The 27,083-nt window shown below is 35.7% G+C and overlaps 2 protein-coding genes and 1 long non-coding RNA gene across 3 annotated transcripts; 2 read left to right on the top strand and 1 right to left on the bottom strand.

The window, feature by feature from the left end:
* Nucleotides 1-607: 607 nt before the first annotated feature.
* LOC141376548 (uncharacterized) lies at nucleotides 608-9,463 on the bottom strand. Its single transcript, XM_073916487.1, has 5 exons — nucleotides 9,314-9,463; nucleotides 8,977-9,110; nucleotides 6,699-6,864; nucleotides 3,826-4,119; nucleotides 608-3,457 (listed from the first exon to the last, which is right to left on the bottom strand). The coding sequence occupies exons 1-5, from the start codon at nucleotides 9,418-9,420 to the stop codon at nucleotides 2,671-2,673; spliced, it is 1,488 nt and encodes a 495-aa protein (XP_073772588.1). The 5' UTR covers nucleotides 9,421-9,463; the 3' UTR covers nucleotides 608-2,670.
* LOC141376558 (uncharacterized) lies at nucleotides 8,499-11,313 on the top strand. The gene is made up of 2 exons (XR_012387065.1): nucleotides 8,499-10,017; nucleotides 10,864-11,313. It is a non-coding gene; the product is annotated as an uncharacterized lncRNA (long non-coding RNA).
* Nucleotides 11,314-14,622: 3,309 nt separating this feature from the next.
* On the top strand, nucleotides 14,623-24,033 carry zgc:64002. The gene is given in 3 exon segments (NM_001111246.2): nucleotides 14,623-14,968; nucleotides 15,055-15,262; nucleotides 22,015-24,033. Coding segments are annotated over 3 exon segments (789 nt in total). The 5' UTR covers nucleotides 14,623-14,808; the 3' UTR covers nucleotides 22,436-24,033.
* Nucleotides 24,034-27,083: the final 3,050 nt, after the last annotated feature.

The following is a 27,083-nucleotide window of genomic DNA, read 5'->3' on the forward strand; positions in this document are numbered from 1 at the left end:
TGTTTTACGAAGTGCAAGAGCACAAATTTTAAAGAAAATGTGTCTGTTTTCCCACTTCCGTTTTTTTTTTTCTAACCACCCCGGTGACGTCAGAAGAGTGAAGTTATCTGACAGACGCACGCTGTTTACAGTGGGGCAGAGGAGCTAATAGCAGAACTGGTTGTTAGTTTTGGCGTAATTTATCATCATCGTGGTATATTATTGCGTTTATGGGAACTGCACAAACTCCAGCCTGTCAACAGATCAAGTCCACAAGTTTCCTCTTGCTGTTTTGCTTCGTGAAATTGGATGAATCCGATAAGAGTGATAGCTGACGCGAACAGCGAGAAACACTCCTGGATCAGTCGGAGATGCAGCTCGATGAGCTGTACATGGTAAGACAACTCGTTTTTCGTTTATGTTTGTCAACTTTTAAGTCCGTAAGCATTATTCTTTGAGTAATTTGAAGCAACGTGATGTGTTTACTTGTATTGCTAGCTTGTATTGTTAAGCATATTAAATATACTTTTTTAAAGCGTGTACAAATGTACACATATGATAAGACGGCTAATAGCATCAGTTTGCTAATATAATAAATGTCTTGTATAGTTACAGCGTTGTGACTTTGTTTGCTTTGTGGTGTGTTTATTAGACTTTGGGAGACAGATGATGAATCAAATTACAACATTTCAAATAATACTCTTCTGAAATTATATTATTAGGGAGAAAGCCAGAATGTGTGAATATAAAACCAATTTTACCTCAGACATTCACCTTGTTCATCGGGTAAAATATTATGACCCCTATCGTGAATTATTTGTGCATGGTATTATTTGATAACAAAAACTAGAAGGGCAAAGAATTACTACAATATTTCTATATAATGCAGGCAGGTAAACTCACACTATCTTTGACTTCCTTTTTTTTTTTTTTTAAATATTGGAAACGTGTAACCATTGACTTCCATATCTGTTTTTCCCACTATAGAAGTCAATGGTTACAGATTTTTAGCTTTCTTCAAAATATCTTGGTTTGTGATCAACAGAAGAAAGTCAATAATGTTTGAAACCACTTGAGGGAGAGTAAAAATATTCTGTCCTGTCAATGAGGAAAGGCACTTTTTATTCACATATGAGGAATATTCATCTTGTAGAAGAAAAACAAATAACATTCAAAAAATTGAAGTTTGTTCTTACATGCTCAACTTATAATGGGTACAGTCTACTATATATGTGAGATGGTTAGCAGTTCACCATCCAGGGTTCTGCAAATGTGGTTGGGTTTTCTTTATTGTGTTATATTAAAAATCATATGGTGAATTTTAAAATATACATTATTAATAAACATGATTTAAACTTTTGCATTATTTCCCTTAGAATATATGCATCAGCCCTCACTGCGTGTCTGACGGTGGACTACTGGAGTTCATCACAGGCTCAACGAGAATGCAGAACTGGCCACTACATTTGCTCTCCTTTCTAGATCCTTCCAGCGGGTTAACAAGGATGAGGCTGTCGGCATCTTTTTACACAGCATTCACAATTTAACACATTAAAGACATGATAGTGTGGCACCCACATAAACGTTGGCCAACTTACTGAAAAATAATTTTAGGTTTACTTTTAAATGGGTGAGATTATATTTTTTCCTTTCAGTATATACACACACACACACACACACACACACACAGTTATACAGAGTAAAAATGCTGGGTATTAACACTGCTTATGATTTTGTGCTATATAAATAAAACTTAAACTTGAGTTGCATTTAGAATTTGAACTTGAATTAGGGTTGAAGTTTATTTAATCAGAAATGCAGATCAGATCTGTTAATCAAATCTTTCTAAATATTTTATACTGTAACAACTATACTTGTCTTTTTATGGATTGTTGCCTAAATGGGATTTGATACAGATAATCTTTTACCCAATGAAAAAATTACAAAAACACATATTAAAAACTTTTAATTGTTTTAATATTTTATGTAAAATAAAAAAAGATTTTACAGTACCTTGTTTACATGTTTCTGCATTATTCCAGACGTTCTGTGTTATTGGTGTTTTGTATTCACTTATCTACTATTAAAAATAGGGTCAATGTGGCATAACTGTGTTAAATGCTCATTCGTTTCTGTTACTGGTAAGTATTAATACTTATAGATGATCAATACTAGCTTTGCTGTTGCCAGATAAGATTTTCTTATCTTACATATCTGTCTGTAAGCCAACACTGGCCTCACCATAAACCTGCTCTGTTCTCCCTCACAAGAGTTAAATTACACTTCTCAGACTGCTGTTCTGTCTGCTGGTCTGTCCACAGGCTTATAATCGTATGGCTGTGGTCTGTCGTTTGTGTGAGTCTCTCAGAATATCTTACCTCGGCAACCTAACGCGCACCACGATCAGTTGTCTTCATAGTGTTTATATGCGCGAACTCCCTGATCCGTTGTCACTTCCGGTCTGGCGATTCAAATGCTGAAGTAAATTTCCATGACTTAAAACGACTCCAAACGGCTTAATAATAAACTTTAACGTATATTTTAAAGAAAATCTAATTCTTACTTTACTCTTACACACATTGTCTTACTGGGGTGTCTAACATACAATATGCTCTTTAAAGCTGCTAAGCATAGCCCCAGCAGATTGCATAGCTTCTTTACAATATGCAACCAAGACAATTTTGTTCTTTCCTATTGACGACGAGTCATCAAAAAAGACAAAACATTACAGAACATGTCCATTCCTAGTTGTCTTTGTTCCCCACCAAGTGGATCAAATTGTGCAGCAAGTTGCTCTAAGGTTTCATTGTCCACAGTGTAATTATTTTGTGGTACAGTAACCCTCTCTGGCCAGTCAACCATTGCTGCCCCTTGCACTTGGGATGTGGACTGTTCTTGTTCAGTGGGTGCATCAGTTCCATCAGCTGGCTGGGCTGCTCTGCTAAAAATGCCCTGCATTGCTGTGCTGCTTTGTCCTTGCCGCTCCAAGCAGCCCCTGACAAAAATCTGCATGGGTGTTTGGTGTCTTTCAGTTCTCAACCCATGGTTGTTCCATCGTCTGATAAAGGCAGTTAAGTCCCTGTTTATCCTTGGCAGGTAGACATAATGAAGAACCCATAGATGCATTTCATTATCTATGTCCACTATACCTTCACTTTCCAGGAAGTGGAAGAGGTTGTGGTAAACATTGGTCAGTCCCCGCCACATATCACCCCAGAGCCTCTCAATGCGCTGGTTGTGAGTACTTCTGCCTCGGATAGCACTGCCTCTATCTAGACCTCTAAAAATGTTCATCATCACACAGACAGCATTGTTTTCACCTCCATGGTCTGTTCTGACCCTTGAAGGTACTCCATACCTGGCCACAGCATTTAAAAAGCAATCCAACACAGTGCTGCTGCGGTTGTTGTTTGAGGCACGGAGGAATACTATGAGACGACTGTACCCATCTATACCACCATGAATGACAATTCTCCATCTAAAACATAAGAGAAAATTTTTTTAAGATCTAAAATATTAAAATCCCCCCAAAAATGTTTCTTTATGGCATACAATCTAAGAAATAGATAAGTGACAGCGGTTCACAAATCAGCACTAAGCTGTCAAATTTTATTTTACAAGGAATTATTAAAAATATGAAAATTACATTCAAACTTTTCTAAAGATAGTATTTTTCTTACAGCCACATTTTCAATGTCATGCACATGTTTTCTCAACAAATTGTAAAACCTTTGGATTTAAGTGGTTATTGTTTATATTATGATGTGACATCACAAATAATTAAATATATTTAAAAATACTATCTTTAAAAAAACACAAAATCTTTAAAAGTTTGCAAGTTCTTACCGTATCAATTTGTGGTTGCCATCAAGATGCCACAAGGAGTTTGGCCCAGCAACCCTGTACAATCGTCTCTGTGGTCTTTGAGACATTGCCCTTAGTGCAGCTGCCGTAGGATTGATTCGAGCCAAACTCCTTCTGATTCTGTGTCTCTGCACCCGAACTCCATCTGCCCTTAAGTGTGCTCTGACAGCCTCAGATCCAAGCTGGTCATTCCCAGCCACAATATCTCGGATCATGTCATCAAGGGCATCATCACTTGCCACAGAATAGGACAAAGAACGATTTAAATTGAACCTCCTAAAAAATAAAAAGAAATATATCAAATATGCAACAGTGAATCTATATCATTTCTAAAGGATTAATGTTGTAGCAGTTTAAAACCACAAACTAAAGGTTTGTAAAAATCAGAAATCAACATGCCTTGCATTGTGTAGTTAATTTAATGCAGTTGTGTATTTACATAATTCCATAAAGTGTAAGTTCTGAGAAATTAAAAATTTACAAAATGGCTCATCCCTTTGATAGTCACACATCAATAACTTTATTAACAATAAATATACACACAAGGCTGCATTAATTGAATAAAAAAAATACAGTACAAACTTTGAAATTATATTGCACTATAAAATAACTATTCAATAATAGTTTATAATTTAATTTTATCCAGTGATATAAAGAGGATTTTTCCGCTTTATTTTTCTAGTCTTTAGAGTCACATGGTCATATAGAAATCACAATAAAAATTATAATTATTATTAATATTATTGGTAAAAGTAATAAAAGCAATAATGACTGGACTAATAATATCTCAAATGATGTTTAGCGGAGCAAGGAAATCTTCACATTATGTCTGATAATATTTTTTCTTCTGGAGAAAGTCTTATTTGGTTTATTTTGGCAAAGCATCCTCTGCGTAAAAACTTGCTGGATAGGTTGGCAGTTCATTCCGCTGTGGCGACCCCGGATTAATAAAGGGACTAAGCCGACAAGATAATGAATGAATGAAAAGCATTTTAAGGTCAAAATTATTAGCCCTTATAAGCTATATTTTTTACAATCTTCAGAACAAACCATCCTTATACAATAACTTGCCTAATTACCCTAACCTGCCTAGTTACCCTATTTACCCTCGTTAAGCCTTTAAATGTCCCTTTAAGCTGTATAGAAGTGTCTTGAAGAATATCTAGTTTAATGTTATTTACTGTCATCATGACAAAGAGAAAATAAATCAGGTATAAAAGATGAATTAATAAAACTATTGTTTAGTTATGTTTGAATTTTCTCTCTGTTTAAAAGAAATTGGGAAAAATAAATAAAGCGAGGGCGAATAATTCAGGGGGGCTAACAATTCAACTGTGTGTTGTTTGTTCAAATGAACCAAAAACATATTACTTTTATTCACTGAAAAATGGATGACAACATTCATTTTTAAAAGAGGGTGTACTCATTTATGCTGCAAACTTGATGAATAAGCAGTTTGGGTCAAATGAAAAACACAACAAGGAAAAAAAAAAACACAATTCCCTGTTTTTGTTCGAAACAAACATTCAGAGACTTGGGCATTGTTTTGAAACAAACAATTGAACAAAATTGAACGTGTTGCCTTTAAAGGGATAGATCAACCAAAGAAAATTTTCATTTACTCATTATGTACTTGTTACAACCTTGTTTGAGTTTTTTTGTTCCGTTAAACATATTTTAAACAATGTTGGAAACCAGTAGCCATTAACTTCTATAGAATTTTTGTCCCTATGGATGTCTATGAAAAATTACCTCATAAAAGTTTGTATTCACTTGACTATATGCTTATTTCACGCGGCCGCCATTTTAAAGAACCAAAGCGAGGCTGCGGTGGAAAGAAACACGGAAGTATAGGACCAGCACTGTAAACATTGCAGTAACATGCTGTGTACTACAAACCTCCAGCTGTTGCCGAGATTTCAAAATGCAGAAATGGTGTAAACATCACTTTAATATCATTCAGTAAGTTTAATTTAAACAATTAAAAGCAATTTAGCATCAAAAAACATCACATTGTCTTTAAGAGTAATACGCTCAAGTGTCCTACTAGGCTTCAGTTCATGGCACCAGTTAAACACTGTGGGGACGCTTTCCTGCTTTAGCCTATGTAACCCGGTGAGCGCTATAACACTGCAGTCCTCTGTAGCACATGCTTGTGTTGTCTGTAATAGTGTTGTCCTGGCACTGAAGTTTTAAAAAAACATCCATTTCCGCAAACATTGAAGCACCGCTGAGCGGGGATGACTCTACTGATCTTCACAGTTGCTTCGCGCTCCAGTGCAAACACGGAGACTGGAGCAGCTGTGAAGATCATTAGAGTCATCATGCTCTAGACGGCAGAGATTTATGCTAAGCTGTTAGCATTGTGGAAGATCACCTACTGCACCTTTAACTTGTGTTTGATAAATGGCATCTAAAACGTGTGTTTGGGAAAGAGAACGTTAGCTAACTAGTGCCATTTGCCTTAACTTTATTTTCACTATTCATTCAGAATAGACCTTCGGGTCATTAGGAAGCCGATGAATTTATAAATTTGTGTCACTTTGTCTTTGCTGATAAGATATACAGCCAGCTACACAACGCTCCTATGTAACTCCCAACGATACTTCTGGGTTTCTTCCCACTTAGCCTCGATTTCGCTTTTAAAAATGGCTTGAAATCAGTCTATAGGCAAATGAACTATCCCTGCAAGTAGGAATTTATGACTCTAGCCATTTAAAGATAATAGATTTGATAAACGGGAACTACATGAATTGAGAGGAAAAAGACATGACTTGAATGCAAAAACATAAAAGTACATTCAGTTCATGTGCATAGTATTTTCGAACAAACGAGCCCTATATCAAGCAACTTACTTCATGCGTCGTTTCACTGTAGCAATGGACACTTGCAGAATCTCTGCCATTGAACGATAAGTAAAACCGCATGATTTCAAAAATGTGAGCTGCTCTCTAGTGATCCTGTAATGGGGAGCTCCTCTTCCTCCACTACAGGTCAGCGGGGCATGATAACTGGATCTTGCTGTAACAATAACAATAAACGTGACTTTATGAGAGAAATTATGGTGTTACAAGTGGTTTGTGCACAAAAATATAGTATTAACAATAACAATTTTTTTGTACTGTACAATATTGGAAAAATCTGACAATGTAAAATGTTGTTTTTTCACAATATATATTGCATTATAAATAAACCAAATAACTTGAATATCTCTAGTTGTAAAGAAAACAAACTGCTGGTTAACTCAACTGTAATAGAGTGGAGGAACTAAGACTTCAATTTGTATGCAAAAACCCGGAAGCGAGTTAGCATTTTAGCAGTTCCGGTTCCCTCGTCCCAAAGTCAATGGGTTTTTTCAATGGGGTTTCAGTAAAATCGCTTAAATAAGGTTTGTGGCTAACACAAACTCAAGATACTTTCACGTTTTGTTCTACGACATAAAACACATCAGTTACAGCACACTCTTGAATTTTTTAATCGGTTATTCTTCTTTTAAAAGACGGTTGCTATAAACTTGCTAAATGGGACACAGGCTGTGTCGGGGACATTATACGTCATCGAGCTGATCTGGTCTGGGCGCAGCTCGCTTGTGTTGGGTGTTTGGATTTGTGTGTTATTTAAGTATTTTCATGAATAGTATTTTATAGTTTGTAGTATCTTTCTAATTGGGAATTCAGATTGTGTGTAGATAATTCCTTCACTTATAAAGCCTGTCGAGACAGATTCAGTTGTTGATCATTTATTTTAATAAACAATATTATGAAGATACTGCTCACCAGTGCAGCCTGTCTCTCTCCTGCCCTCAATAATGCAAACATGTAAATAAATGTGTAAAAATACCTGCATGTTAACTGTCATTTTAACGTGATCAATTGATTATGCGTCTTTTTTTCTTACTTATCTGAACACATTTGACTCTGTCATAACTGGGGTATTTACACTCCTCCATAAAACGTATAGCAGATGTTTTTACTGTACTTTGTGACAAAAAAGGAAAATTGAATGTTGTTCTCGATCCATGATAGAACTAGCAGGCATTTGATAGACTTGTTCCTCCTCACGCCTCATTTCTGTCATCTGTTAAGGTAAGGTGGCTGTGTGCGCGCGATACATTTATTTAAATGTTTTATGATAATACCATGTAGGTTGATTTAGACAGTTTTAAAACTTTTACAACAACCGTAAAGCAAAAAAGAGGTATTTACCACGTAAAAACGATCCAAAAGGCAAATAGGTCTATCTGTTTTTGCATATTTACTTGTTTATAATATATACCGTGGATTATAATACAATAAACAGAGAGATTAACTCTGTCATAGACAATATTTCTAAATAAGCTTAATAAGGTGTCTAGCAGGGTGGTGCTGACGTCACAGACGAGCACCCAGAGGGATCTGTAGTCTGTTTATAGCCTAATGTTAGCTTTTTAGTTCTTGTGTTTGCATTTAAGAACCAAAAGTGTTCAAAGTTGTATCTTCGTGTGAGGATTATCCGGCTGGACAAAACGTGTAAGTGTAATGAACTGTGTTTAAACACAGAGCTTATTATTTGCAATATTCAAAAAGCCTATGGGAAAATCCTATAGGGATTTTCACGAGGGAACCAGTTTTACGTTAGCAGCCGATTAGAATACAAAGTGACGTCATAGTTCCTCCACTCTATCTGCTTGTTAAGTGGTGACGTGTTTGTGACGTATGTAAAACTGATTCCGGGTCCAAGCCACCATTAATTTGAGTTGAGAAATCATTCGTTTATGATCACTTTTTATTCATATCACACAATAAAGTTAGTTTTACATAGTCATAGTGTACACAACAATCGCTGGGCTTGCTGCATATCAAATACCAAAATTTTAACAATTTATAAAACAATGAATCACTTTCTGGCGATTGGATATTAGGCATTTACATATACATTGCGATCGTGACTTTCGAAAGTATTAAATCGCTTTGTAAACGTTTATTATTACCATTTCATGAGTCTCCCCATTCAGTTGAATAGAGCGCTTGGACCCAGAAGCCGCTCCGCGTGACGTCACACTTAACAAGCGGATATCAACATTGCAGATCCAGCGATATGATTGTTGCAGATACCCATATATATTAATGGAACATTTATTTAATGTTTGCTTACGTTGCTGTTCGTGTTGACTGTGTGTGTTAACATCTGCAATGTATTCTGCTAAATCACCGAGCAACTGATCTGCAGAAGTAACGTCGATTAGCCTCCCTCTAGCCCACTGAAGGCTTCTCTGCATTGTTTCCAATCTAAAAAGCAAAATAACACGAAAACGTTGTACAAAGTTATAGAAGTAAAGAAATGTTAAGCATTAGGGGTTTACCATAAAAAAAGCTATATTGATGAGTTATATTTTGGGACGCTAAAAGCTCACATGGACACTACAAGTAAGATATTTACTTGCAAATTAATTCTTAAAAAGGAATGAATAATAAAGCAATCCTTAACTTACCTCACTATGTTTAACTGGAACACATTTGGTCCAGAATCCTCGGTTAAATTTCGTGTGCACTCGTTTAATGTGCGTTTGCAACGCAAGATAAAGGTTCTTCTCGCCATCGTAAAGTTTTCGATGCTTCCGCTTAAACGAACTGTTGTATATAAGCCTATAAAGAGCTTAGATTCACAAAATGGCGAACTGGACCGGAAGTAGGAAAAACTTTGTTCCGGTAAAAACAAGGGGCAGGGGCGGAGACGAATAATCTATCCTGCAGCGTACCTTTTTTGTACTAATTCGTAGATAAAACAGCCGTCTTTGCCGTTTCATGGTTTTCCCAGCGAATAAACTAGTAAGAGGTGTTAGATTTTGGCTATTCAGAGAGATGAGGGGTGGAATTTACAGTGAGGAAAGGCAGCACTTGTGTATGTGCTATGCGCTTCACGGAGGATGAAGTTCGCGTCCATCCCATATTTTACAGTCTATGGTCCATCCACAGTCCGCCGGCCGTAAATTTCTTACACCACAGACTGTGCTCTCCAGGTTCTCATGGAAAAACTGGGGAGAGGTTAAATCACGCCAGACGAGGACGGCAAAAAGTACGGTCTGTTAGAATTCGATTTGATTCTATGCTCTTTGGGTCTGTTATGAGCAGGAGGAACCCGTTCAAATGGAGTGTTGATGTGGTGCTGCCAGGGCATAAACAGCGCCCTCTCCAGGTGAGTGTAGCACGTTAATGCAATTATTAAAAAAAGATCACTGTTAACAATATCACAGTAATTAATTGTTAGTTAAACAGAAAATATATTACATTATATTTTAGCTATATAAAATTACGAGCATTGTGTGTTATATTAGTTATATTAAATAATAGTAATGTGGGGTATAAATGTTACTTATTTTAGTAATCTGCCGCAAAATGCATACCATTAGTACATTTAAACCCACTTTTAACATTCAATTATTGTCGTTGGTTCAGCATTAAACTACCTGAACAACCAATTTCTGGCATTTTCTATAAACACTAACTCATTCTTTTATGATTTAACTAAGTTACCTGCATCATGTATTTTTCATGAAAGGGATAGTTCAGAGTTAAAATTGTCAATATTTACTCTCGCTATTTTTTCACAAAGGCATATTTGAAAGAATGTCAATAATTCATCAATAATAGTAGTAAATTGTGTTCAATGTCTATTTGTTTACTGTCATTCTTCAAAATACCCAACTCTTCTGTAGTGTTCAAACAAATAAATAAATAAATACAGGCTTGGAAAAACCTGAGGTGAGTTAATTATGACAGAATTGCCAAATTTGGGTGAACCGCTCATTCAAGGAGGCAAAATGTGCAATGTTAAGGAATATTCAGGTACACTGATAGGGGACAGCAAAGATAATTAAAGTTAAAAACAAATCTACATTTACATTTAGTCACAGCCATGTTGTATCTTTTATAATTGCACAAAACTGTAATGATAATCTACCAAGCTTGTGACTTAAATGAGAGATGTTTTCCAATACTATATTTTCACGTTTAATATTATATACACTTTTTTTTAAATTAGGTGATGTTGATAAGGCACTGGAGAATATTAAGGACCTGAAGGAACTGGTGGGTGGCAAGCCTTACTATCTCTCAAGCTCTGCTAGATAGATGGTGTGTGTCTGATGAAGACTACAAGTACTTCACGGCCACCAGCACCTCTAACACCTCCTCCTGCTCACCAGCCAGTAACATCGGCCACCAGCACCTCCAACAGCTCCTCGTACTCACCAGCCAGTGACATCGGTCACTAGCACCTCTAACACCTTCTCCTGCTCTTCAGCCAATAACTACCAGAAGCTTTAGGCTTGTGCACCACTAGTTCATCAACTGGTTCTGGAGATTTGGCTTGACAAAACATTTATAAACGTTTTTATAAAAATGGAAATTGATTTACACATTATGTACTTTGTATGTATGTATGTTTGTTTATTGTTTTGAAATTAAAATTTAAAAAGTCAAATTAAAACAGTTTGATGGATCAGTGGTTTACTTAATATTATCTGTTCATGCAAGTGCAGCTGGAACATTCTTGGTGCCGAGAGTACTAAATATGCTGTCTAGTAAAGAATTGCAAATAAATGGTTGCAAAAACCTGTTCCAGCAGTACAGAAGCAAGTGTGATCTAAAGAAATTGATATGCAAACTTACATGCGTACTTGCATGTGTGTGTGTATTTTAATGTATATTTATATATATATATAATTTTTTTATATTATATATACACTTGCTGTTAATATTGCAATAACGTTAGGTGCATTATAAAGAATTATTTGCTGAATTCTGAATGCATTTTCCCCAAGCTGACGTACTTATTAGAGACTTATAGCACCTGCCCCTAATTAAGTTACCACTTTCCCCAAAGCTCTGTTTGAGACTGAAGTGTCCAAACACAGTTATCAACAACCAGTTTTAAATTCGCCCATTATGCCAGCCTATCTTTATATAATTCGTACCTTGATGATCAAAAATGAATTGCTCAAAAAATTATTTATAACCCTTGTCACCTCACGTCTCACTGGAAACAGTCAACATAACAGACAACATCTGCCATTTGTAAAGTAGGTAAGTTTATTAATAACTGAGAAAAACGAGTTCACACTCCATTATCAGAATCAGAAAGAGCTTTGCCAGGTATGTTTTACACATACGAGGAATTTGTCTTTGTGACAGAGCTTCTACAGTGCAACAGAATTACAGAGACAGGTCAATAAACAGATAATAAATATATAAAAAAACAGAAAGTATGACAATGAATGAATGAGTTTTCCCTACTTCCGGTCTCGATCGATGGTTTGTGAAATAGGCCTATTAGTCTGGTCTGGTTGTGTTCATCGTTGATTGGGTGAGAGCAGCTCAAGCTTACTGGTTGTGGAAATCAGCGGGCGTGGCTCATTATACTTCAGGAAAGCGCCGTTTATAACGCGCGTTTCAGTGGGGTTAAAACGGCGTTTTAAACGGCGTTTTGTGGCAAGCGGATCGCGTCATAAGCCACGCTTTTTACTAACACTAAAACGGCGTTAAAAACGGCGTTTTTTTACAGGTTTACGCGCGTTATTTGCGGCGTTTGCAATCAGAACGGCGTTTTTAGCGGCGTTTGAAATGGTATTAGCGCCGTTTAATGCGGCGTTTTAATTGTAAACGCGATTGATTAATAGTGTATTTACGATACCTTCGGCTTGCCATAGTCCCGCCCTTCAATAGGCGCGCGACAACACCGCTCTTGAGTACGCGCGCGACAACACAGCTGATCAGTACGCGCGCGACAACACCGCTCTTCAGTACGCGCGCATCCACTCTGCAGACCCCCCCCCCAACCACTGGAATGGCATCTGCTGTGTAAAAAATATTTTGGTGGTGCATTCCGCTGTGGCGACCACTGATAAATAAAGGGACTAAGGCGAAAATGAATGAATAAATGATATACTGTTGAAGTTAGAATTATTAGCCCCCTGAATTATTAGGAATTTATTTTTTCCGCAATTTCTGTTTAACGGAGAGCAGATTTTTTCAACACATTTCTAAACATAATATTTTTAATAACTCATTTCTAATAACTGATTTATTTTATCTTTGCCATGATAATAGTTAAATTTGTTCTGTAGATCAAGAAAAAAAAATAGCTTAAAGGGGCTAAAATTTTTGTCCCTAAAATGGAGTTTAAAAAATTAATCGGCTGGTTTTGTTTTAGCCGAAAATCAAATAAGACTTCCACCAGAAGAAAAAATATTATCAGAAATACTGTGAAAATTTCCTTGCTCTGTTTAACATCATTTGGAAAATATTTAAAAATGAAAAAAAAAAAATTCATGGGGGACTAATAATTCTGACTTCAACTATATATACCCCAGGGATTTACGGGGTATTTTTTCTTTTTTATTAAGAACAAAACAAATACTGCCGTAGTGCAAAACAACAAAAAAAAAATACAGATAAAGAAAAAAAAAATACACAAAAAGGTATGCAAGTTTTAAGTATATACATGATTCAAGATTTTTCCACTCATATATAAAAAACAGAAGAATTTAAAAAGTAACATTTGTGAATGATTGAATTTCATTAAGAAATAAAAAAGCACATTGATTTGTTTGAAGAAGTATATGAAACAATGTTTTCCTACCATTGTAGTAGAAGGATCTAAATGAAGAAAAAGTTTTTTTTTTTTTTTTTTTTTTTTTGGCAGAATCAGAATTATTAGCCCTCTTTGAATTTGTTTCATTCATTCATTTTCTTGTCAGCTTAGTCCCTTTATTAATCTGGGGACTAGATTAATCCCTATTTTAAATAGATCCCTATTTAATCCAACTTATCCAGCAAGTTTTTACGCAGCGGATGCCCTTCCAGCCGCAACCCATCTCTGGGAAACATCCACACACACTCATACACCACGGACAATTTAGCTTACTCAATTCACCTGTACCGCATGTCTTTGGACTGTGGGGGAAACCGGAGCACCCAGAGTAAACCTACGCGAACGCAGGGAGAACATGCAAACTCCACACAGAAACACCAACTGAGCCAAGGTTCGAATGGGGTTTTAAACACCATTTTAGGGACAAAATTATTAGCCCCTTTAAGCTATATTTTTTCTTGATAATCTACAGAACAAACCACCCTTATACAATAACTTTCCTAATTACCCTAACCTAGTTAACCTATTTAAGCCTTTGAATGTCACTTTAAGCTGTATAGAAGTGTCTTGAACAATATCTAGTCAAATATTATTCACTGTCATCATGACAAAGATTAAATAAATCAGTTATAAGAAATGAGTTACTAAAACTATTATGTTTAGAAATGTCTTGAAGAAATCTCTCCGTTAAACAGAAATTGGGGAAAAAATATAAAAGCAGTCTAATTTATCAGCGGGGCTACTAATTCTGACTTTAACTGTATGTTAACAATACAGAATAAAACTTACAGTCAATGACAAAATATACAAGAGAGAGAAACAAAGAAGAATAAATAAATATAGAACATTATATATAAACTTGAGGGTATAAGACTTTCAAGAATCAACTAAAGTACATACATTAAAGTCATAGTCATGTTGGCTTTCTTAATTTTTTGATAATGAAATGAAATGTAAATAATGACTAAATTCAGAACGAAGTAATTAATTAAAAAACATATGTTGTTAAATAAATGACGGATTTGCAAACTGAGACTGCAAATCTCAGACATGCAATGTCAGACAATGAACTCAAAAAAAAGCTAGTGACGTCAGTGTGAGGGGTAGGGTTCGGTGAAAGCACTTCGTGTATCTCAGTTACTCAGCTAAGTCAGCTTGTGATGGGAATGCGTCGATTTAGAAACTCTTTCAAATTAAATAAATGTCAATTTGCATGAAATGACTGACTAATAAGCAGCTTGGTTTCAGTTTCAATCTCAGTCAGGCGATAAGAAGTTGGAAGCCTCGTTTCCCAAGGAGAGTAGCTGTCTTAAAGCCTTCAGAGCCTGTGTAATCATGAGTGAATGCACAAACTTCACAGAAGGAGAATTCTATCAGGCACATTTTGACCCGCGTGCTTATGTCAGGAATTTCTACTCCAGCCCTCGAGGACACTCCGACGAAAAGGATTTCCTTACTTTTGTTTTAGGGGTCTTCAGTAGATTATTTTCAACTGGTAAGCATTCCCAAACATTCTAACTGCGCATTGTGTAAAAGTTTTGTTTTCGCTAAATAGGTCTGATACAGATTTTGTTTGTTAAGGGAAACATAGAGGGCAAAGGTTGATAGACGTGGGCAGCGGACCATCAATCCACTGCGTCATTAGCGCCTGCACACACTATGACGAGATTCTTCTGTCTGATTTCTCTGACAACAATCGTAGAGAAATTGATAAATGGCTAAAAAACCAAGAAGGGTGTCTAGATTGGAGTCCCATCCTCCAGCACGTTAGTAAAACGGAGGGGAAAAGGTAAGTTTGATTGAGTTTGCAATCATATATATGTTTTATTTGTAACACTAAAAACTTTGCTGCAATTTTTATTTACTATATTACTAGTTATTTACTGCTAAAACGGCCAGGAAAATACCAATTAACTGCATTTTATAAACGTGTACAGTAACATACTGCATAGGAATTTCTGGTATAACTGTAATGAAAGTAATCAAGTACTGCTACTGTAATTGAAGACAAAAATGAGACAATAAAATGATGCATCACAAAATGTATTTAAATCAGATTAATGAATGAAAATGACTTTTGTAAACCATTTAAATGGATATAATAACAATGAATGCTTCAGGGTGCTTTTTTAGTTAATGCAATAGCCCAGGGGTCACCAAACTTGTTCCTGGAGGGCCGGTGTCCTGCAGATTTTAGCCCCAAGCCTAATCAAACACACCTGAACAAGCTAATCAAGGTGTTACCAGGCAGGGTGTTGAGGCAAGTTGGAGCTAAACCCTGCAGGGACACCGGCCCTCCAGGACCGAGATTAATGACCCCTGCATGAGCCTTTAACATGGCTATTCAATAAAACAGGACCTACAATAATTGCCTTTAACAGGGTAACAAAGTTCATATGCGTCTGGAAGTTCATTTCGACACTATGGTCACATCATGACTCAATTGAATAACTAAATAATACAGAAACTGATATATCGAGCACAAAGTCAACTCAACAGTCATTATTAACTCAGTAATGGAAGAGATAACAATCATGACAAGTATTATATTATACAACATATTTCTCAAAAAGTACTACATTAAATGTAAAGAAAAGGAAACCACAAAAATACACACATATAAACAATTACATACAAATACAAACATACATATACATACAAAAATATATACATTTACATGCATTTTCAACAATATGTAAGTAATAATCTGTGGAAAAAAGTATGAGAATAAAAATACTGTTGTACATAGTCACTTGTTTTAATGTATTAAATTCAACAGTTTAAAAAATGCTAAAAATAAAAAGATTTTAAACTGCTAGTGTAAAACATAAATTAATTATAGTAAAAAAAAAGTATAAAAGTTTTCATACTGTAAAATTAGAATGCGGTAAAGGGCATTTTACTCTAAAAAAGATGCAGAAGGGCTATTTTATTGTAAAATAAACTGCATGAAATACTACTGTAAAACACATTTATAGTTAAGTTACTGTAAAGGGACAGTTGCAGTAACTTTGTGGCAACAGTGCTGCCAGTAAGTTATAGCAATAAATATCTAACAGTGTAAGTAAAGCGGAAGAAACACTCACTTATGAATAGCAAGAAGATCTTAAAATACAATGTAAAATACACCCAAAATTGGGTCAAATGTGTCAAGCTCTTTAATTGGTTTAAAAATTTTCACCCAACAGCTTGATTGATTCATGTTTGGGATGAAGCAAACCATCGTTTTTTCAAAGGTCCTCTGTGCTTTGAAATATGCAGTTTTATTCGAAGTGAGACGTAACCTCAATGGAAACTAGATGAGAGGGTGGGACATAGAGTAGCTTAACCCCTTTTTAGGAAACAGCCAATAGTGTTTAGTTTTGTTTTATCACAGCTCTGCCTGTAAGAGTGTTTGAGCTCAAATGCATCAAATGAAAAGCAAATGAGAAGCACCTTGGGGCCTGTCTGAAACTAGAGAGAATTTGATTGGTTATGATGTGATGAGAAAATGTAATATGAGGTGACGTGAATAAAACCGTTGATCCATTTGGGCAGAAGTGACAAACTACAAGCGTTACATGTTTATATACGTTTTATTTTCTAAATGCGAACTTTTGTCACTGTTTTTGAGCTCACTGGCTTGTGGGTATCCTAAAAATACTGATACTACACTGTTGTTGACAAGTGTGCCGCAAGCCTGCGTTTGAGTGAAGGTCTCGGCCGTTAGATCGCCCCCTGGGGGCTGGCTGCAGTACAAGTCATAAAGCCCGCCTCCTCCGTGTTAATGAAGGAGACTTGAGCCCAAATAAAAAAATTATTACACTTGCAATAAAATGTCCCAAAAGATGGTTCTGGTCGATTAAGGCACTGGTTATTGTGCTGAAATAGGTGCAGATCTTCATTTTTGTAAACAGTTTGTTTTTAGCAGTAATTTAATGCTCGGCGTGTCATCGTGATTGACAGCTGTGATTGACAGTTTCTCAAAGCAGACTGTCTGAGCTTCGGCTGGAGACTGGAGTGTTATTATTCGATTTCTGTGTTATTTTACCATGACAAAATGAGTTCAGCTGTAAACTACAGTTTCTGACATACATGATCCTGGTGGAACACTGTTTATTCGCTAAGTTCAGGGCTTTTTTCGGGCTTTATTAGTTTGCTGATACACGCCTAACCACCCAGATAGCAAAACACAGTTCCGGCTAGATTCTCGCCTGCCGGAGACTTATCCCTTAGAGCTCAGACTGACTACCTTTGCTGGACCTACTCCGGATGCCTGGACTCACTGCCCAATTCCAGCCTGAGTCAATCGAGCCAGATGCGGCGGCCGAGCGAGCCGGCGCTGCCGCATGCGAGCCGGAATCAGCCCGCGACGCCGCGAGTAGGTTATGCGCTGCGGCCCGGAGCTGGCGCGATTGAATATATAAAACCCTCATATTTGTTAACGTTATTACATCCATCTGTGTTGATATGACAGCAAACGCATGCTGAGAAGTTTGGGGGGCGTGGTTGATTTTACATAAAGCGTTTGGTTGGAAGCTCGACTCCGCTCATTTTCGCGGCTCCTCCTCTGGCTCCATCAGACAGTCCTTCTGCGCATGTCAAGGCTCCAATTTCAGCAGTCTTTTGCGACAGTTTGTGCCCGTCAAGCAGGCGTTTTGCCCTCAAGGCGTTCAATGGGAAAAAGGGCTGTCGCGTCGTCCATATTTTTTACAGTCATTGGTTGTTGATTTCCTATAGAATCTACAGTAACTTACTGACAACAGTTTGTTAGTAACTGACTGTAAATGTATTACAGCAAAAATACTGTATTTACATTTACAGCACAATTTATCTAGCTCTATGTTTTTACAGTATTGTATATTTTTACTGTAAAATATACGGTAATTTGAACAATGCAACTTTAAAATACAGTAACATACTGCATAGCTGTGCTACAGTACAATACAGCGAGGTCAAAATACCCTTCAGATAAAAATACAGTGATTTTAACAATGTAACTTTAAAATACAGTAACATACTGCATAGCTGTCCTACAGTAAAACACAGTTTATATTACAGTTAAATACTGTGTAATTTACAAAAATCGGTAACAGCGAGGTCAAAATACCCTTCAGATAAAAATACAGTGATTTTAACAATGTAACTTTAAAATACAGTAACATACTGCATAGCTGTCCTACAGTAAAACACAGTTTATATTACAGTTAAATACTGTGTAACTTACAAAAATTGGTAACAGCGAGGTCAAAATACCCTTCAGATAAAAATACAGTGGTTTTAACAATGTAACTTTAAAATACAGTAACATACTGCATAGCTGTCCTAAAGTAAAACACAGTTCAGATTACAGTTGAATACTGTGTAATTTACAAAAATCGGTAACAGCGTGGTCAAAATACCCTTCAGATAAAAATACAGTGATTTTAACAATGGAACTTTAAAATACAGTAACATACTGCATAGCTGCCCTAAAGTAAAACACAGTTTATATTACAGTTAAATACTGTGTAATTTACAAAAATCGGTAACAACGTGGTCAAAATACCCTTCAGATAAAAATACAGTGATTTTAACAATGTAACTTTAAAATACAGTAACATACTGCATAGCTGTCCTACAGTAAAACACAGTTCAGATTACAGTTGAATACTGTGTAATTTACAAAAATCGGTAACAGCGTGGTCAAAATACCCTTCAGATGAAAATACAGTGATTTTAACAATGTAACTTTAAAGTACAGTAACATACTGCATAGCTGCCCTAAAGTAAAACACAGTTTATATTACAGTTAAATACTGTGTAATTTACAAAAATCGGTAACAGCGTGGTCAAAATACCCTTCAGATAAAAATACAGTGATTTTAACAATGTAACTTTAAAATACAGTAACATACTGCATAGCTGTCCTACAGTAAAACACATTTTATATTACAGTTAAATACTGTGTAATTTACAAAAATCGGTAACAGCGAGGTCAAAATACCCTTCAGATAAAAATACAGTGATTTTAACAATGTAACTTTAAAATACAGTAACATACTGCATAGCTGTCCTACAGTAAAACACAGTTTATATTACAGTTAAATACTGTGTAATTTACAAAAATCGGTAACAGCGTGGTCAAAATACCCTTCAGATAAAAATACAGTGATTTTAACAATGTAACTTTAAAATACAGTAACATACTGCATAGCTGTCCTACAGTAAAACACATTTTATATTACAGTTAAATACTGTGTAATTTACAAAAATCGGTAACAGCAAGGTCAAAATACCCTTCAGATAAAAATACAGTGATTTTAACAATGTAACTTTAAAATACAGTAACATACTGCATAGCTGTCCTACAGTAAAACACAGTTTATATTACAGTTAAATACTGTGTAATTTACAAAAATCGGTAACAGCGTGGTCAAAATACCCTTCAGATAAAAATACAGTGATTTTAACAATGTAACTTTAAAATACAGTAACATACTGCATAGCTGTCCTACAGTAAAACACAGTTCAGATTACAGTTAAATACTGTGTAATTTACAAAAATCGGTAACAGCGTGGTCAAAATACCCTTCAGATAAAAATACAGTGATTTTAACAATGTAACTTTAAAATACAGTAACATACTGCATAGCTGTCCTACAGTAAAACACAGTTCAGATTACAGTTGAATACTGTGTAATTTACAAAAATCGGTAACAGCGTGGTCAAAATACCCTTCAGATGAAAATACAGTGATTTTAACAATGTAACTTTAAAGTACAGTAACATACTGCATAGCTGCCCTAAAGTAAAACACAGTTTATATTACAGTTAAATACTGTGTAATTTACAAAAATCGGTAACAGCGTGGTCAAAATACCCTTCAGATAAAAATACAGTGATTTTAACAATGTAACTTTAAAATACAGTAACATACTGCATAGCTGTCCTACAGTAAAACACATTTTATATTACAGTTAAATACTGTGTAATTTACAAAAATCGGTAACAGCGAGGTCAAAATACCCTTCAGATAAAAATACAGTGATTTTAACAATGTAACTTTAAAATACAGTAACATACTGCATAGCTGTCCTACAGTAAAACACAGTTTATATTACAGTTAAATACTGTGTAATTTACAAAAATCGGTAACAGCGTGGTCAAAATACCCTTCAGATAAAAATACAGTGATTTTAACAATGTAACTTTAAAATACAGTAACATACTGCATAGCTGTCCTACAGTAAAACACATTTTATATTACAGTTAAATACTGTGTAATTTACAAAAATCGGTAACAGCAAGGTCAAAATACCTTTCAGATAAAAATACAATGATTTTAACAATGTAACTTTAAAATACAGTAACATACTGCATAGCTGTCCTACAGTAAAACACAGTTTATATTACAGTTAAATACTGTGTAATTTACAAAAATCGGTAACAGCGTGGTCAAAATACCCTTCAGATAAAAATACAGTGATTTTAACAATGTAACTTTAAAATACAGTAACATACTGCATAGCTGTCCTACAGTAAAACACAGTTCAGATTACAGTTAAATACTGTGTAATTTACAAAAATCGGTAACAGCGTGGTCAAAATACCCTTCAGATAAAAATACAGTGATTTTAACAATGTAACTTTAAAATACAGTAACATACTGCATAGCTGTCCTACAGTAAAACACATTTTATATTACAGTTAAATACTGTGTAATTTACAAAAATCGGTAACAGCGAGGTCAAAATACCCTTCAGATAAAAATACAGTGATTTTAACAATGTAACTTTAAAATACAGTAACATACTGCATAGCTGTCCTACAGTAAAACACAGTTTATATTACAGTTAAATACTGTGTAATTTACAAAAATCGGTAACAGCGTGGTCAAAATACCCTTCAGATAAAAATACAGTGATTTTAACAATGTAACTTTAAAATACAGTAACATACTGCATAGCTGTCCTACAGTAAAACACAGTTCAGATTACAGTTGAATACTGTGTAATTTACAAAAATCGGTAACAGTGAGGTCAAAATACCCTTCAGATAAAAATACAGTGATTTTAACAATGTAACTTTAAAATACAGTAACATACTGCATAGCTGCCCTAAAGTAAAACACAGTTTATATTACAGTTAAATACTGTGTAATTTACTAAAATCGGTAACAGTGTGGTCAAAATACCCTTCAGATAAAAATACAGTGATTTTAACAATGTAACTTTAAAATACAGTAACATACTGCATAGCTGTCCTACAGTAAAACACAGTTTATATTACAGTTAAATACTGTGTAATTTACAAAAATCGGTAACAGCGAGGTCAAAATACCCTTCAGATAAAAATACAGTGATTTTAACAATGTAACTTTAAAATACAGTAACATACTGCATAGCTGTCCTACAGTAAAACACAGTTCAGATTACAGTTAAATACTGTGTAATTTACAAAAATTGTTAACTGTGTAACATCTAAAAAGTTTAATTTCACGGGAAATTAAATGCATCATATTGGTATGTGCCTATTTTGTTGTAGTTTATTAATGTTGTTTCAATCTTTGAATTATGACAGACCGTCCGATTTAGAGGCTACGCTGAAGCAAAGAATCAAAAAGGTTTTAAAATGTGACGTCCGCCTGGAGAATCCGTTTGATCCGCTGACACTGGAACCAGCTGACTGTGTCATTACATCTCTGTGCTTGGAAGCAGCCTGTAAAGACATGCAGATATACCGCCAGGCTTTACATGGGTTGACCAAGCTCCTGTGTCCCGGTGGACTATTCGTCATGGTGGGTGTTCTGAGTGAAACCTTCTACAAGGTGGATGAACAGCTCTTTTCTTGTCTTAGCCTCAAACAGAATGATATCGAGGAAGCACTGAAAGGTTTTGGCTTCTCTATCCAAGAGTTTAATGTACTACCTGCAGAAGACCAAAACAATTCTGTGTCTGACTTTGAGGCCGTTTTTGTTCTTGCGGCGACCAAGAACATCTAATTACTTGCAAATAAAGAAATGCATATAATAATGACTTATCCGATGCATTTAAAACTAGTAGGTGCCTAATTTTTTATTCAATTTTAAATGGTATTTGAAAAGATAAATCATAGATAATTTTTTTATGCTAATGTGTTTCTTAAAATTTATTAAAACATTTGTATATATCCAGTGCTACAAGTGTGATAGTGATATTGATTCTGTTAGATTTTGATGTATTTGCTTAAACGTCCTTGGGTGGCTCGCCAATGTATTACTCTTTGTATGGCTCTAATACATAAAATAAATATGCTGACCAAAGTTTTTACTGAGAGAAGACTTTATTGAAGACAATAGCTTTTTTCCATCCTTCTATTTTTATGCACATTTTGGATGTACGCATAAACAACGATTGACGTAAACGCTAAGATGCGCATACATTTTGATAGGGCTGGACATTATGGCAAAAAATCATATCACGAAATATTTCTTAATTTCGGTTGATACGATATAATTCCGATATCGATATGGACAATATTAGCCAGGAAAAAACTGGCAAGACTGCACATAATGGATGTCTGTACCCACAAATGTCTGCAAACGGAATTTGCAAAGTCTATAATAAATCCAGGCTCTTATACATTTTTAAAACTTAAGTAAAAACAGTACAATAAATCATGTTTACTTTTTATTTGTGTAGCCTTTACAAACAAGAAATGTGAAATAAACTATCAAATAAATAAAACTCTAAGACTCAGCTCTCTATATAACACACACACACACACACACACACACACCTTTTCAGATGCAGATACTTGTTTGCATATGAAACAAGCCATACAATCTATCAATTCTGTATAGGGTCATAAAAACTCTTTATGTTTGAGGAACTACTTCCTCTACCGATTTAAATCCCAAGTTGACTGTTGAATGGCTGATCAATTGCAAAAACGATCGCCCTTCCACATGGCAGAATAAGGTCAATACATATTTTAAATCTAAAAAATTCATTACCTATTTTGATTTATATATGAGGTGGCGCAGTAGGTAGTGCTTTCACCTCACGGAAAGAAGGTCGCTGGTTCGAGCCTCGTCTGGGTCAGGTGGCGTTTCGGTGTGGAGTTTGCATGTTCTCTCTGCGTTTGCGTGGGTTTCCTCCGGGTGCTCCGGTTTTCCCCTACAGTCCACAGACATGCAGTACAGGTGAATTGGGTAGGCTCAAGTTATCCTTAGTGTATGAGTGTGAATGAGTGTGTGTGTGTTTCCCATAGATGGGTAGTGGGTGTAAGGGTGTCCGCTGCGTAAAAAACGTGCTGGACAAGTTGGCGGTTCATTCCGCTGGGGCAACCCCGGATTAAAAAAGGGACTAAGCCGAAAAGAAAATCAATTTACATATGAACAAAAACAAAACAAATCTATGTAAAACAGTGTGATCTATGTCATAAAAGGAAATGTTTAACAATAAATAATTAGGACATATTTGTATGTAATTTGATTTCTCTCTTAGTCTTGTTGTCATTTTCACTTCATTGCATGTTTGTGTGAATTTTGTGGTTTGTAATTTTGCAATGTATTCTATAAAATAAAAACAAGTCAGTCTAATAAAAGGTATCTAATTATACTGTTTGCCATTGTTGCTCATCTTTGTGTGGTTTCATCTGAGAAGTGACATGGAGGGGTTTGACACACTCGCACTTACAAACCTCCACATGTTCTAGAAAGTCTGAAAGGAACCTAGAGGGACTATACAAAGCCATTTTTAAATAAAATTCTGTATTCTAGGGATCTAGACATAGAACATTTCCTAGCAAAATTAAATAAATGCAATTGGTCATGTTCTTTGTAACTCAGAAGCAATTTGCTATTTATTTTATTTTAGAATTACAATCCTGAAACATTTCTGGCCGTGTAAGCTGCTTGACATATTTTTAACACTTACCTCAGCCTTTGTGCAAAGCTCTTGGTAATAAAAAATAGAACCAATTGAACAGACTGTGAACCCAAAACCAAACAGGAATTCAGAAAAACTTCATATTTAAGATATTATACTCTGCCTGACAAATGTCCAAGTTTTAGGAACAACAAATAACTTGACTTCTTGTTGACCATTTTGTATCAGAAGTAGCTTATATGAAAGGCAAATGCCTGTAGATTACACTTATTATACCAAAATTAAATATGAACATGCCTTGATTTTTAATGATTTAATTAGGACAGTAAGGTCTGACTTTGCTCAGACAAAAGTCTGGTCACTTAACAGAAATAATGTACAGTATAGGAAATAAAGTCATGCTGCAGTCACAGTGGGAAAAGAATTAATATTGTGTATGACTCAATCATGAGCTTGGAGGACTGCATCCATACTAATCTGCAATGACTTTAATAACTTATTAATAAAGTCATTTGGAATGACAAAGAAAGCGTTCTTGCAGGACTACCAGAGTTCATCAAGATTCTTTGGATACATCTTTAATGCCTCCTCCATCTTACCCTCAATAATGTTCATTTCTGGTGACTGGGTTGGCCAATCCCGGAGCACCAGTTTCAATAGGTCTACTGCAGTATTTGTGATAATTGGGATGTAGTTCAACAGATGATTCATTGGAAAAATCTACCTTCTGCCACTTTTCCAAATGATCAACCAGAAGTCAAGTTATTATTTGTTGCTCCCACAACTGGGATCGATGACAAGACTTTTGTCAGGTAGTGTAGTTGAACACAAACTATATAAACACAAACTAAATAGTATACAAGTATTGTTTAGAAAGATGCTTTAATTTATAAACATGTTTTGACTGATGTGTTTAGCTATAAAAGCGTCACCTACAGGCATTTCCTAAATTCCATAAAATGAATGCTTTGTAATTTTAAAGATGATAAATAATAATAAAAAATACAATTTGTACTAAATAACTTAGTTTCATCTAGTTTTTCATTGTGAATTTCTCATTTTATTTCAGCCAATGAAAAAAAAAAAGTTCTACTCTTCTACGTCTTCTGTTGCACGAGTATATTTTTGGCAAAGTCAAAATGAGTGATTTTTCTTTTACACCAAAACAATTACAAAATTAAGTAATTAATGAAATTCCTACAGTAAATAAATCAAACTTTTTATTAGAAATATGCAGAGCTAAGATCTTAACTTTAAACACTATTTAGATTTTTTACCCCTTAAATTTTTGAATTTCAAATAGTAATTTCTAGCCACATACACTCACTAGCCACTTTATTAGATACACCTTACTAGTAGCAGGTTGGACCCCTTTTTCCATCAGAACTGCCATAATCATTCATGGCATAGATTCAACAAGGTACTGAATGTAATCCTCAGAGATTTAGGTCCATATAGATATTATATTATCATGCAGTTGCTGCAGATTTGTCAGCTGCACATCCATGATGGGAATCTCCCCTTTCACCACATCCCAAATGTTCTCTATTGGATTGAGATGTGGTGACTGTGGAGGCCATTTGAGTACAGTGAACTCATTGTCATGTTCAAGAAACCAGTCTGAGATGATTCGCGCTATGACATGGCGCGTTATCCTGCTGGAAGTAGCCATCAGAAGATTGGTACACTGTGGTCATAAAGGGATGGACATCGTCAGCAACAATACTCAGGTAGAGTATGGTGCTGACACTATGCTCAATTGGTACTTCTGGACCCAAAGTGTGCCAAGAAAATATGCCGCACACCTTTACACCACCAGCCTGAACCGTTAATACTAGGAAAGATGGATCCATGCTTTCATGTTGTTGATGCCAAATTCTGACCCTACCATTCGAATGTTGCAGAAGAAATCGAGACTCATCAGACCAGGCAACGTTTTTCCAATCTATTTTGGTGAGCCTCTGGAAATTGTAGCCTCAATTACCTGTTCTTATCTGACAGGAGTGGCACCCGGTGTGGTCTTCTGCTGCTGTAGCCCATCTGCCTCAAGGTTTGACGTGTTGCGCATTCATAGCTGCTCTTCTGCAGACCTCAGTTGTAACAAGTGGTTATTTGAGTTACTGTTGGATTTCTATCAAGTTGAACCAGTCTGGCCATTCTCCTCTGACCTCTGGCATCAACAAGGCATTTGCACCCACAGAACTGCCGCTCACTGGATATTCTCTCTTTTTTTCAGATCATTCTCTGTAAACCCCAGAGATGGTTGTGTGTGAAAACCCCAGTAGATCAGCAGTTTCTGAAATACTCAGTCCAGCTCGTCTGGCACCAACAACCATGCCACATTCAAAGTCACTAAAATCACTTTCCGTCCCCATTCTGATGCTCGGTTTGAACTGCAGCAGAGTTGCAAGAGATTAGAAATTTGCGTAAATGAGCAGTTAGGCAAGTGTACCTAATAAAGTGGCCAGTAAGTGCTTTATCCAATGTTAATGAACCTCACAGCAGCTTCAGATTATGTATGAATTGCAAAAATGTACACTTATGATAAGGATCACATATAACTTTGTAGAGTAAATTTGAATAGCTAATTTTAACTAAGGCACACGTGTCATACTCAGTTCCTGGAAACCCACAGCTCTGCACAGTTGAGTTCCAACCCTAATTAAACGAACCTGATCATAATAATTGAGTGAGGCTTGTTTGAGTGTTAAAGCAGGGTTGGAACTAAACGGCCCTCTAGGATTGGAGTCTAAAATGAACCACAGATACTACTTCTCA

Source organism: Danio rerio, chromosome 11, assembly GCF_049306965.1.
Source record: "Danio rerio strain Tuebingen ecotype United States chromosome 11, GRCz12tu, whole genome shotgun sequence".
Lineage (NCBI taxonomy): Eukaryota > Metazoa > Chordata > Actinopteri > Cypriniformes > Danionidae > Danio > Danio rerio.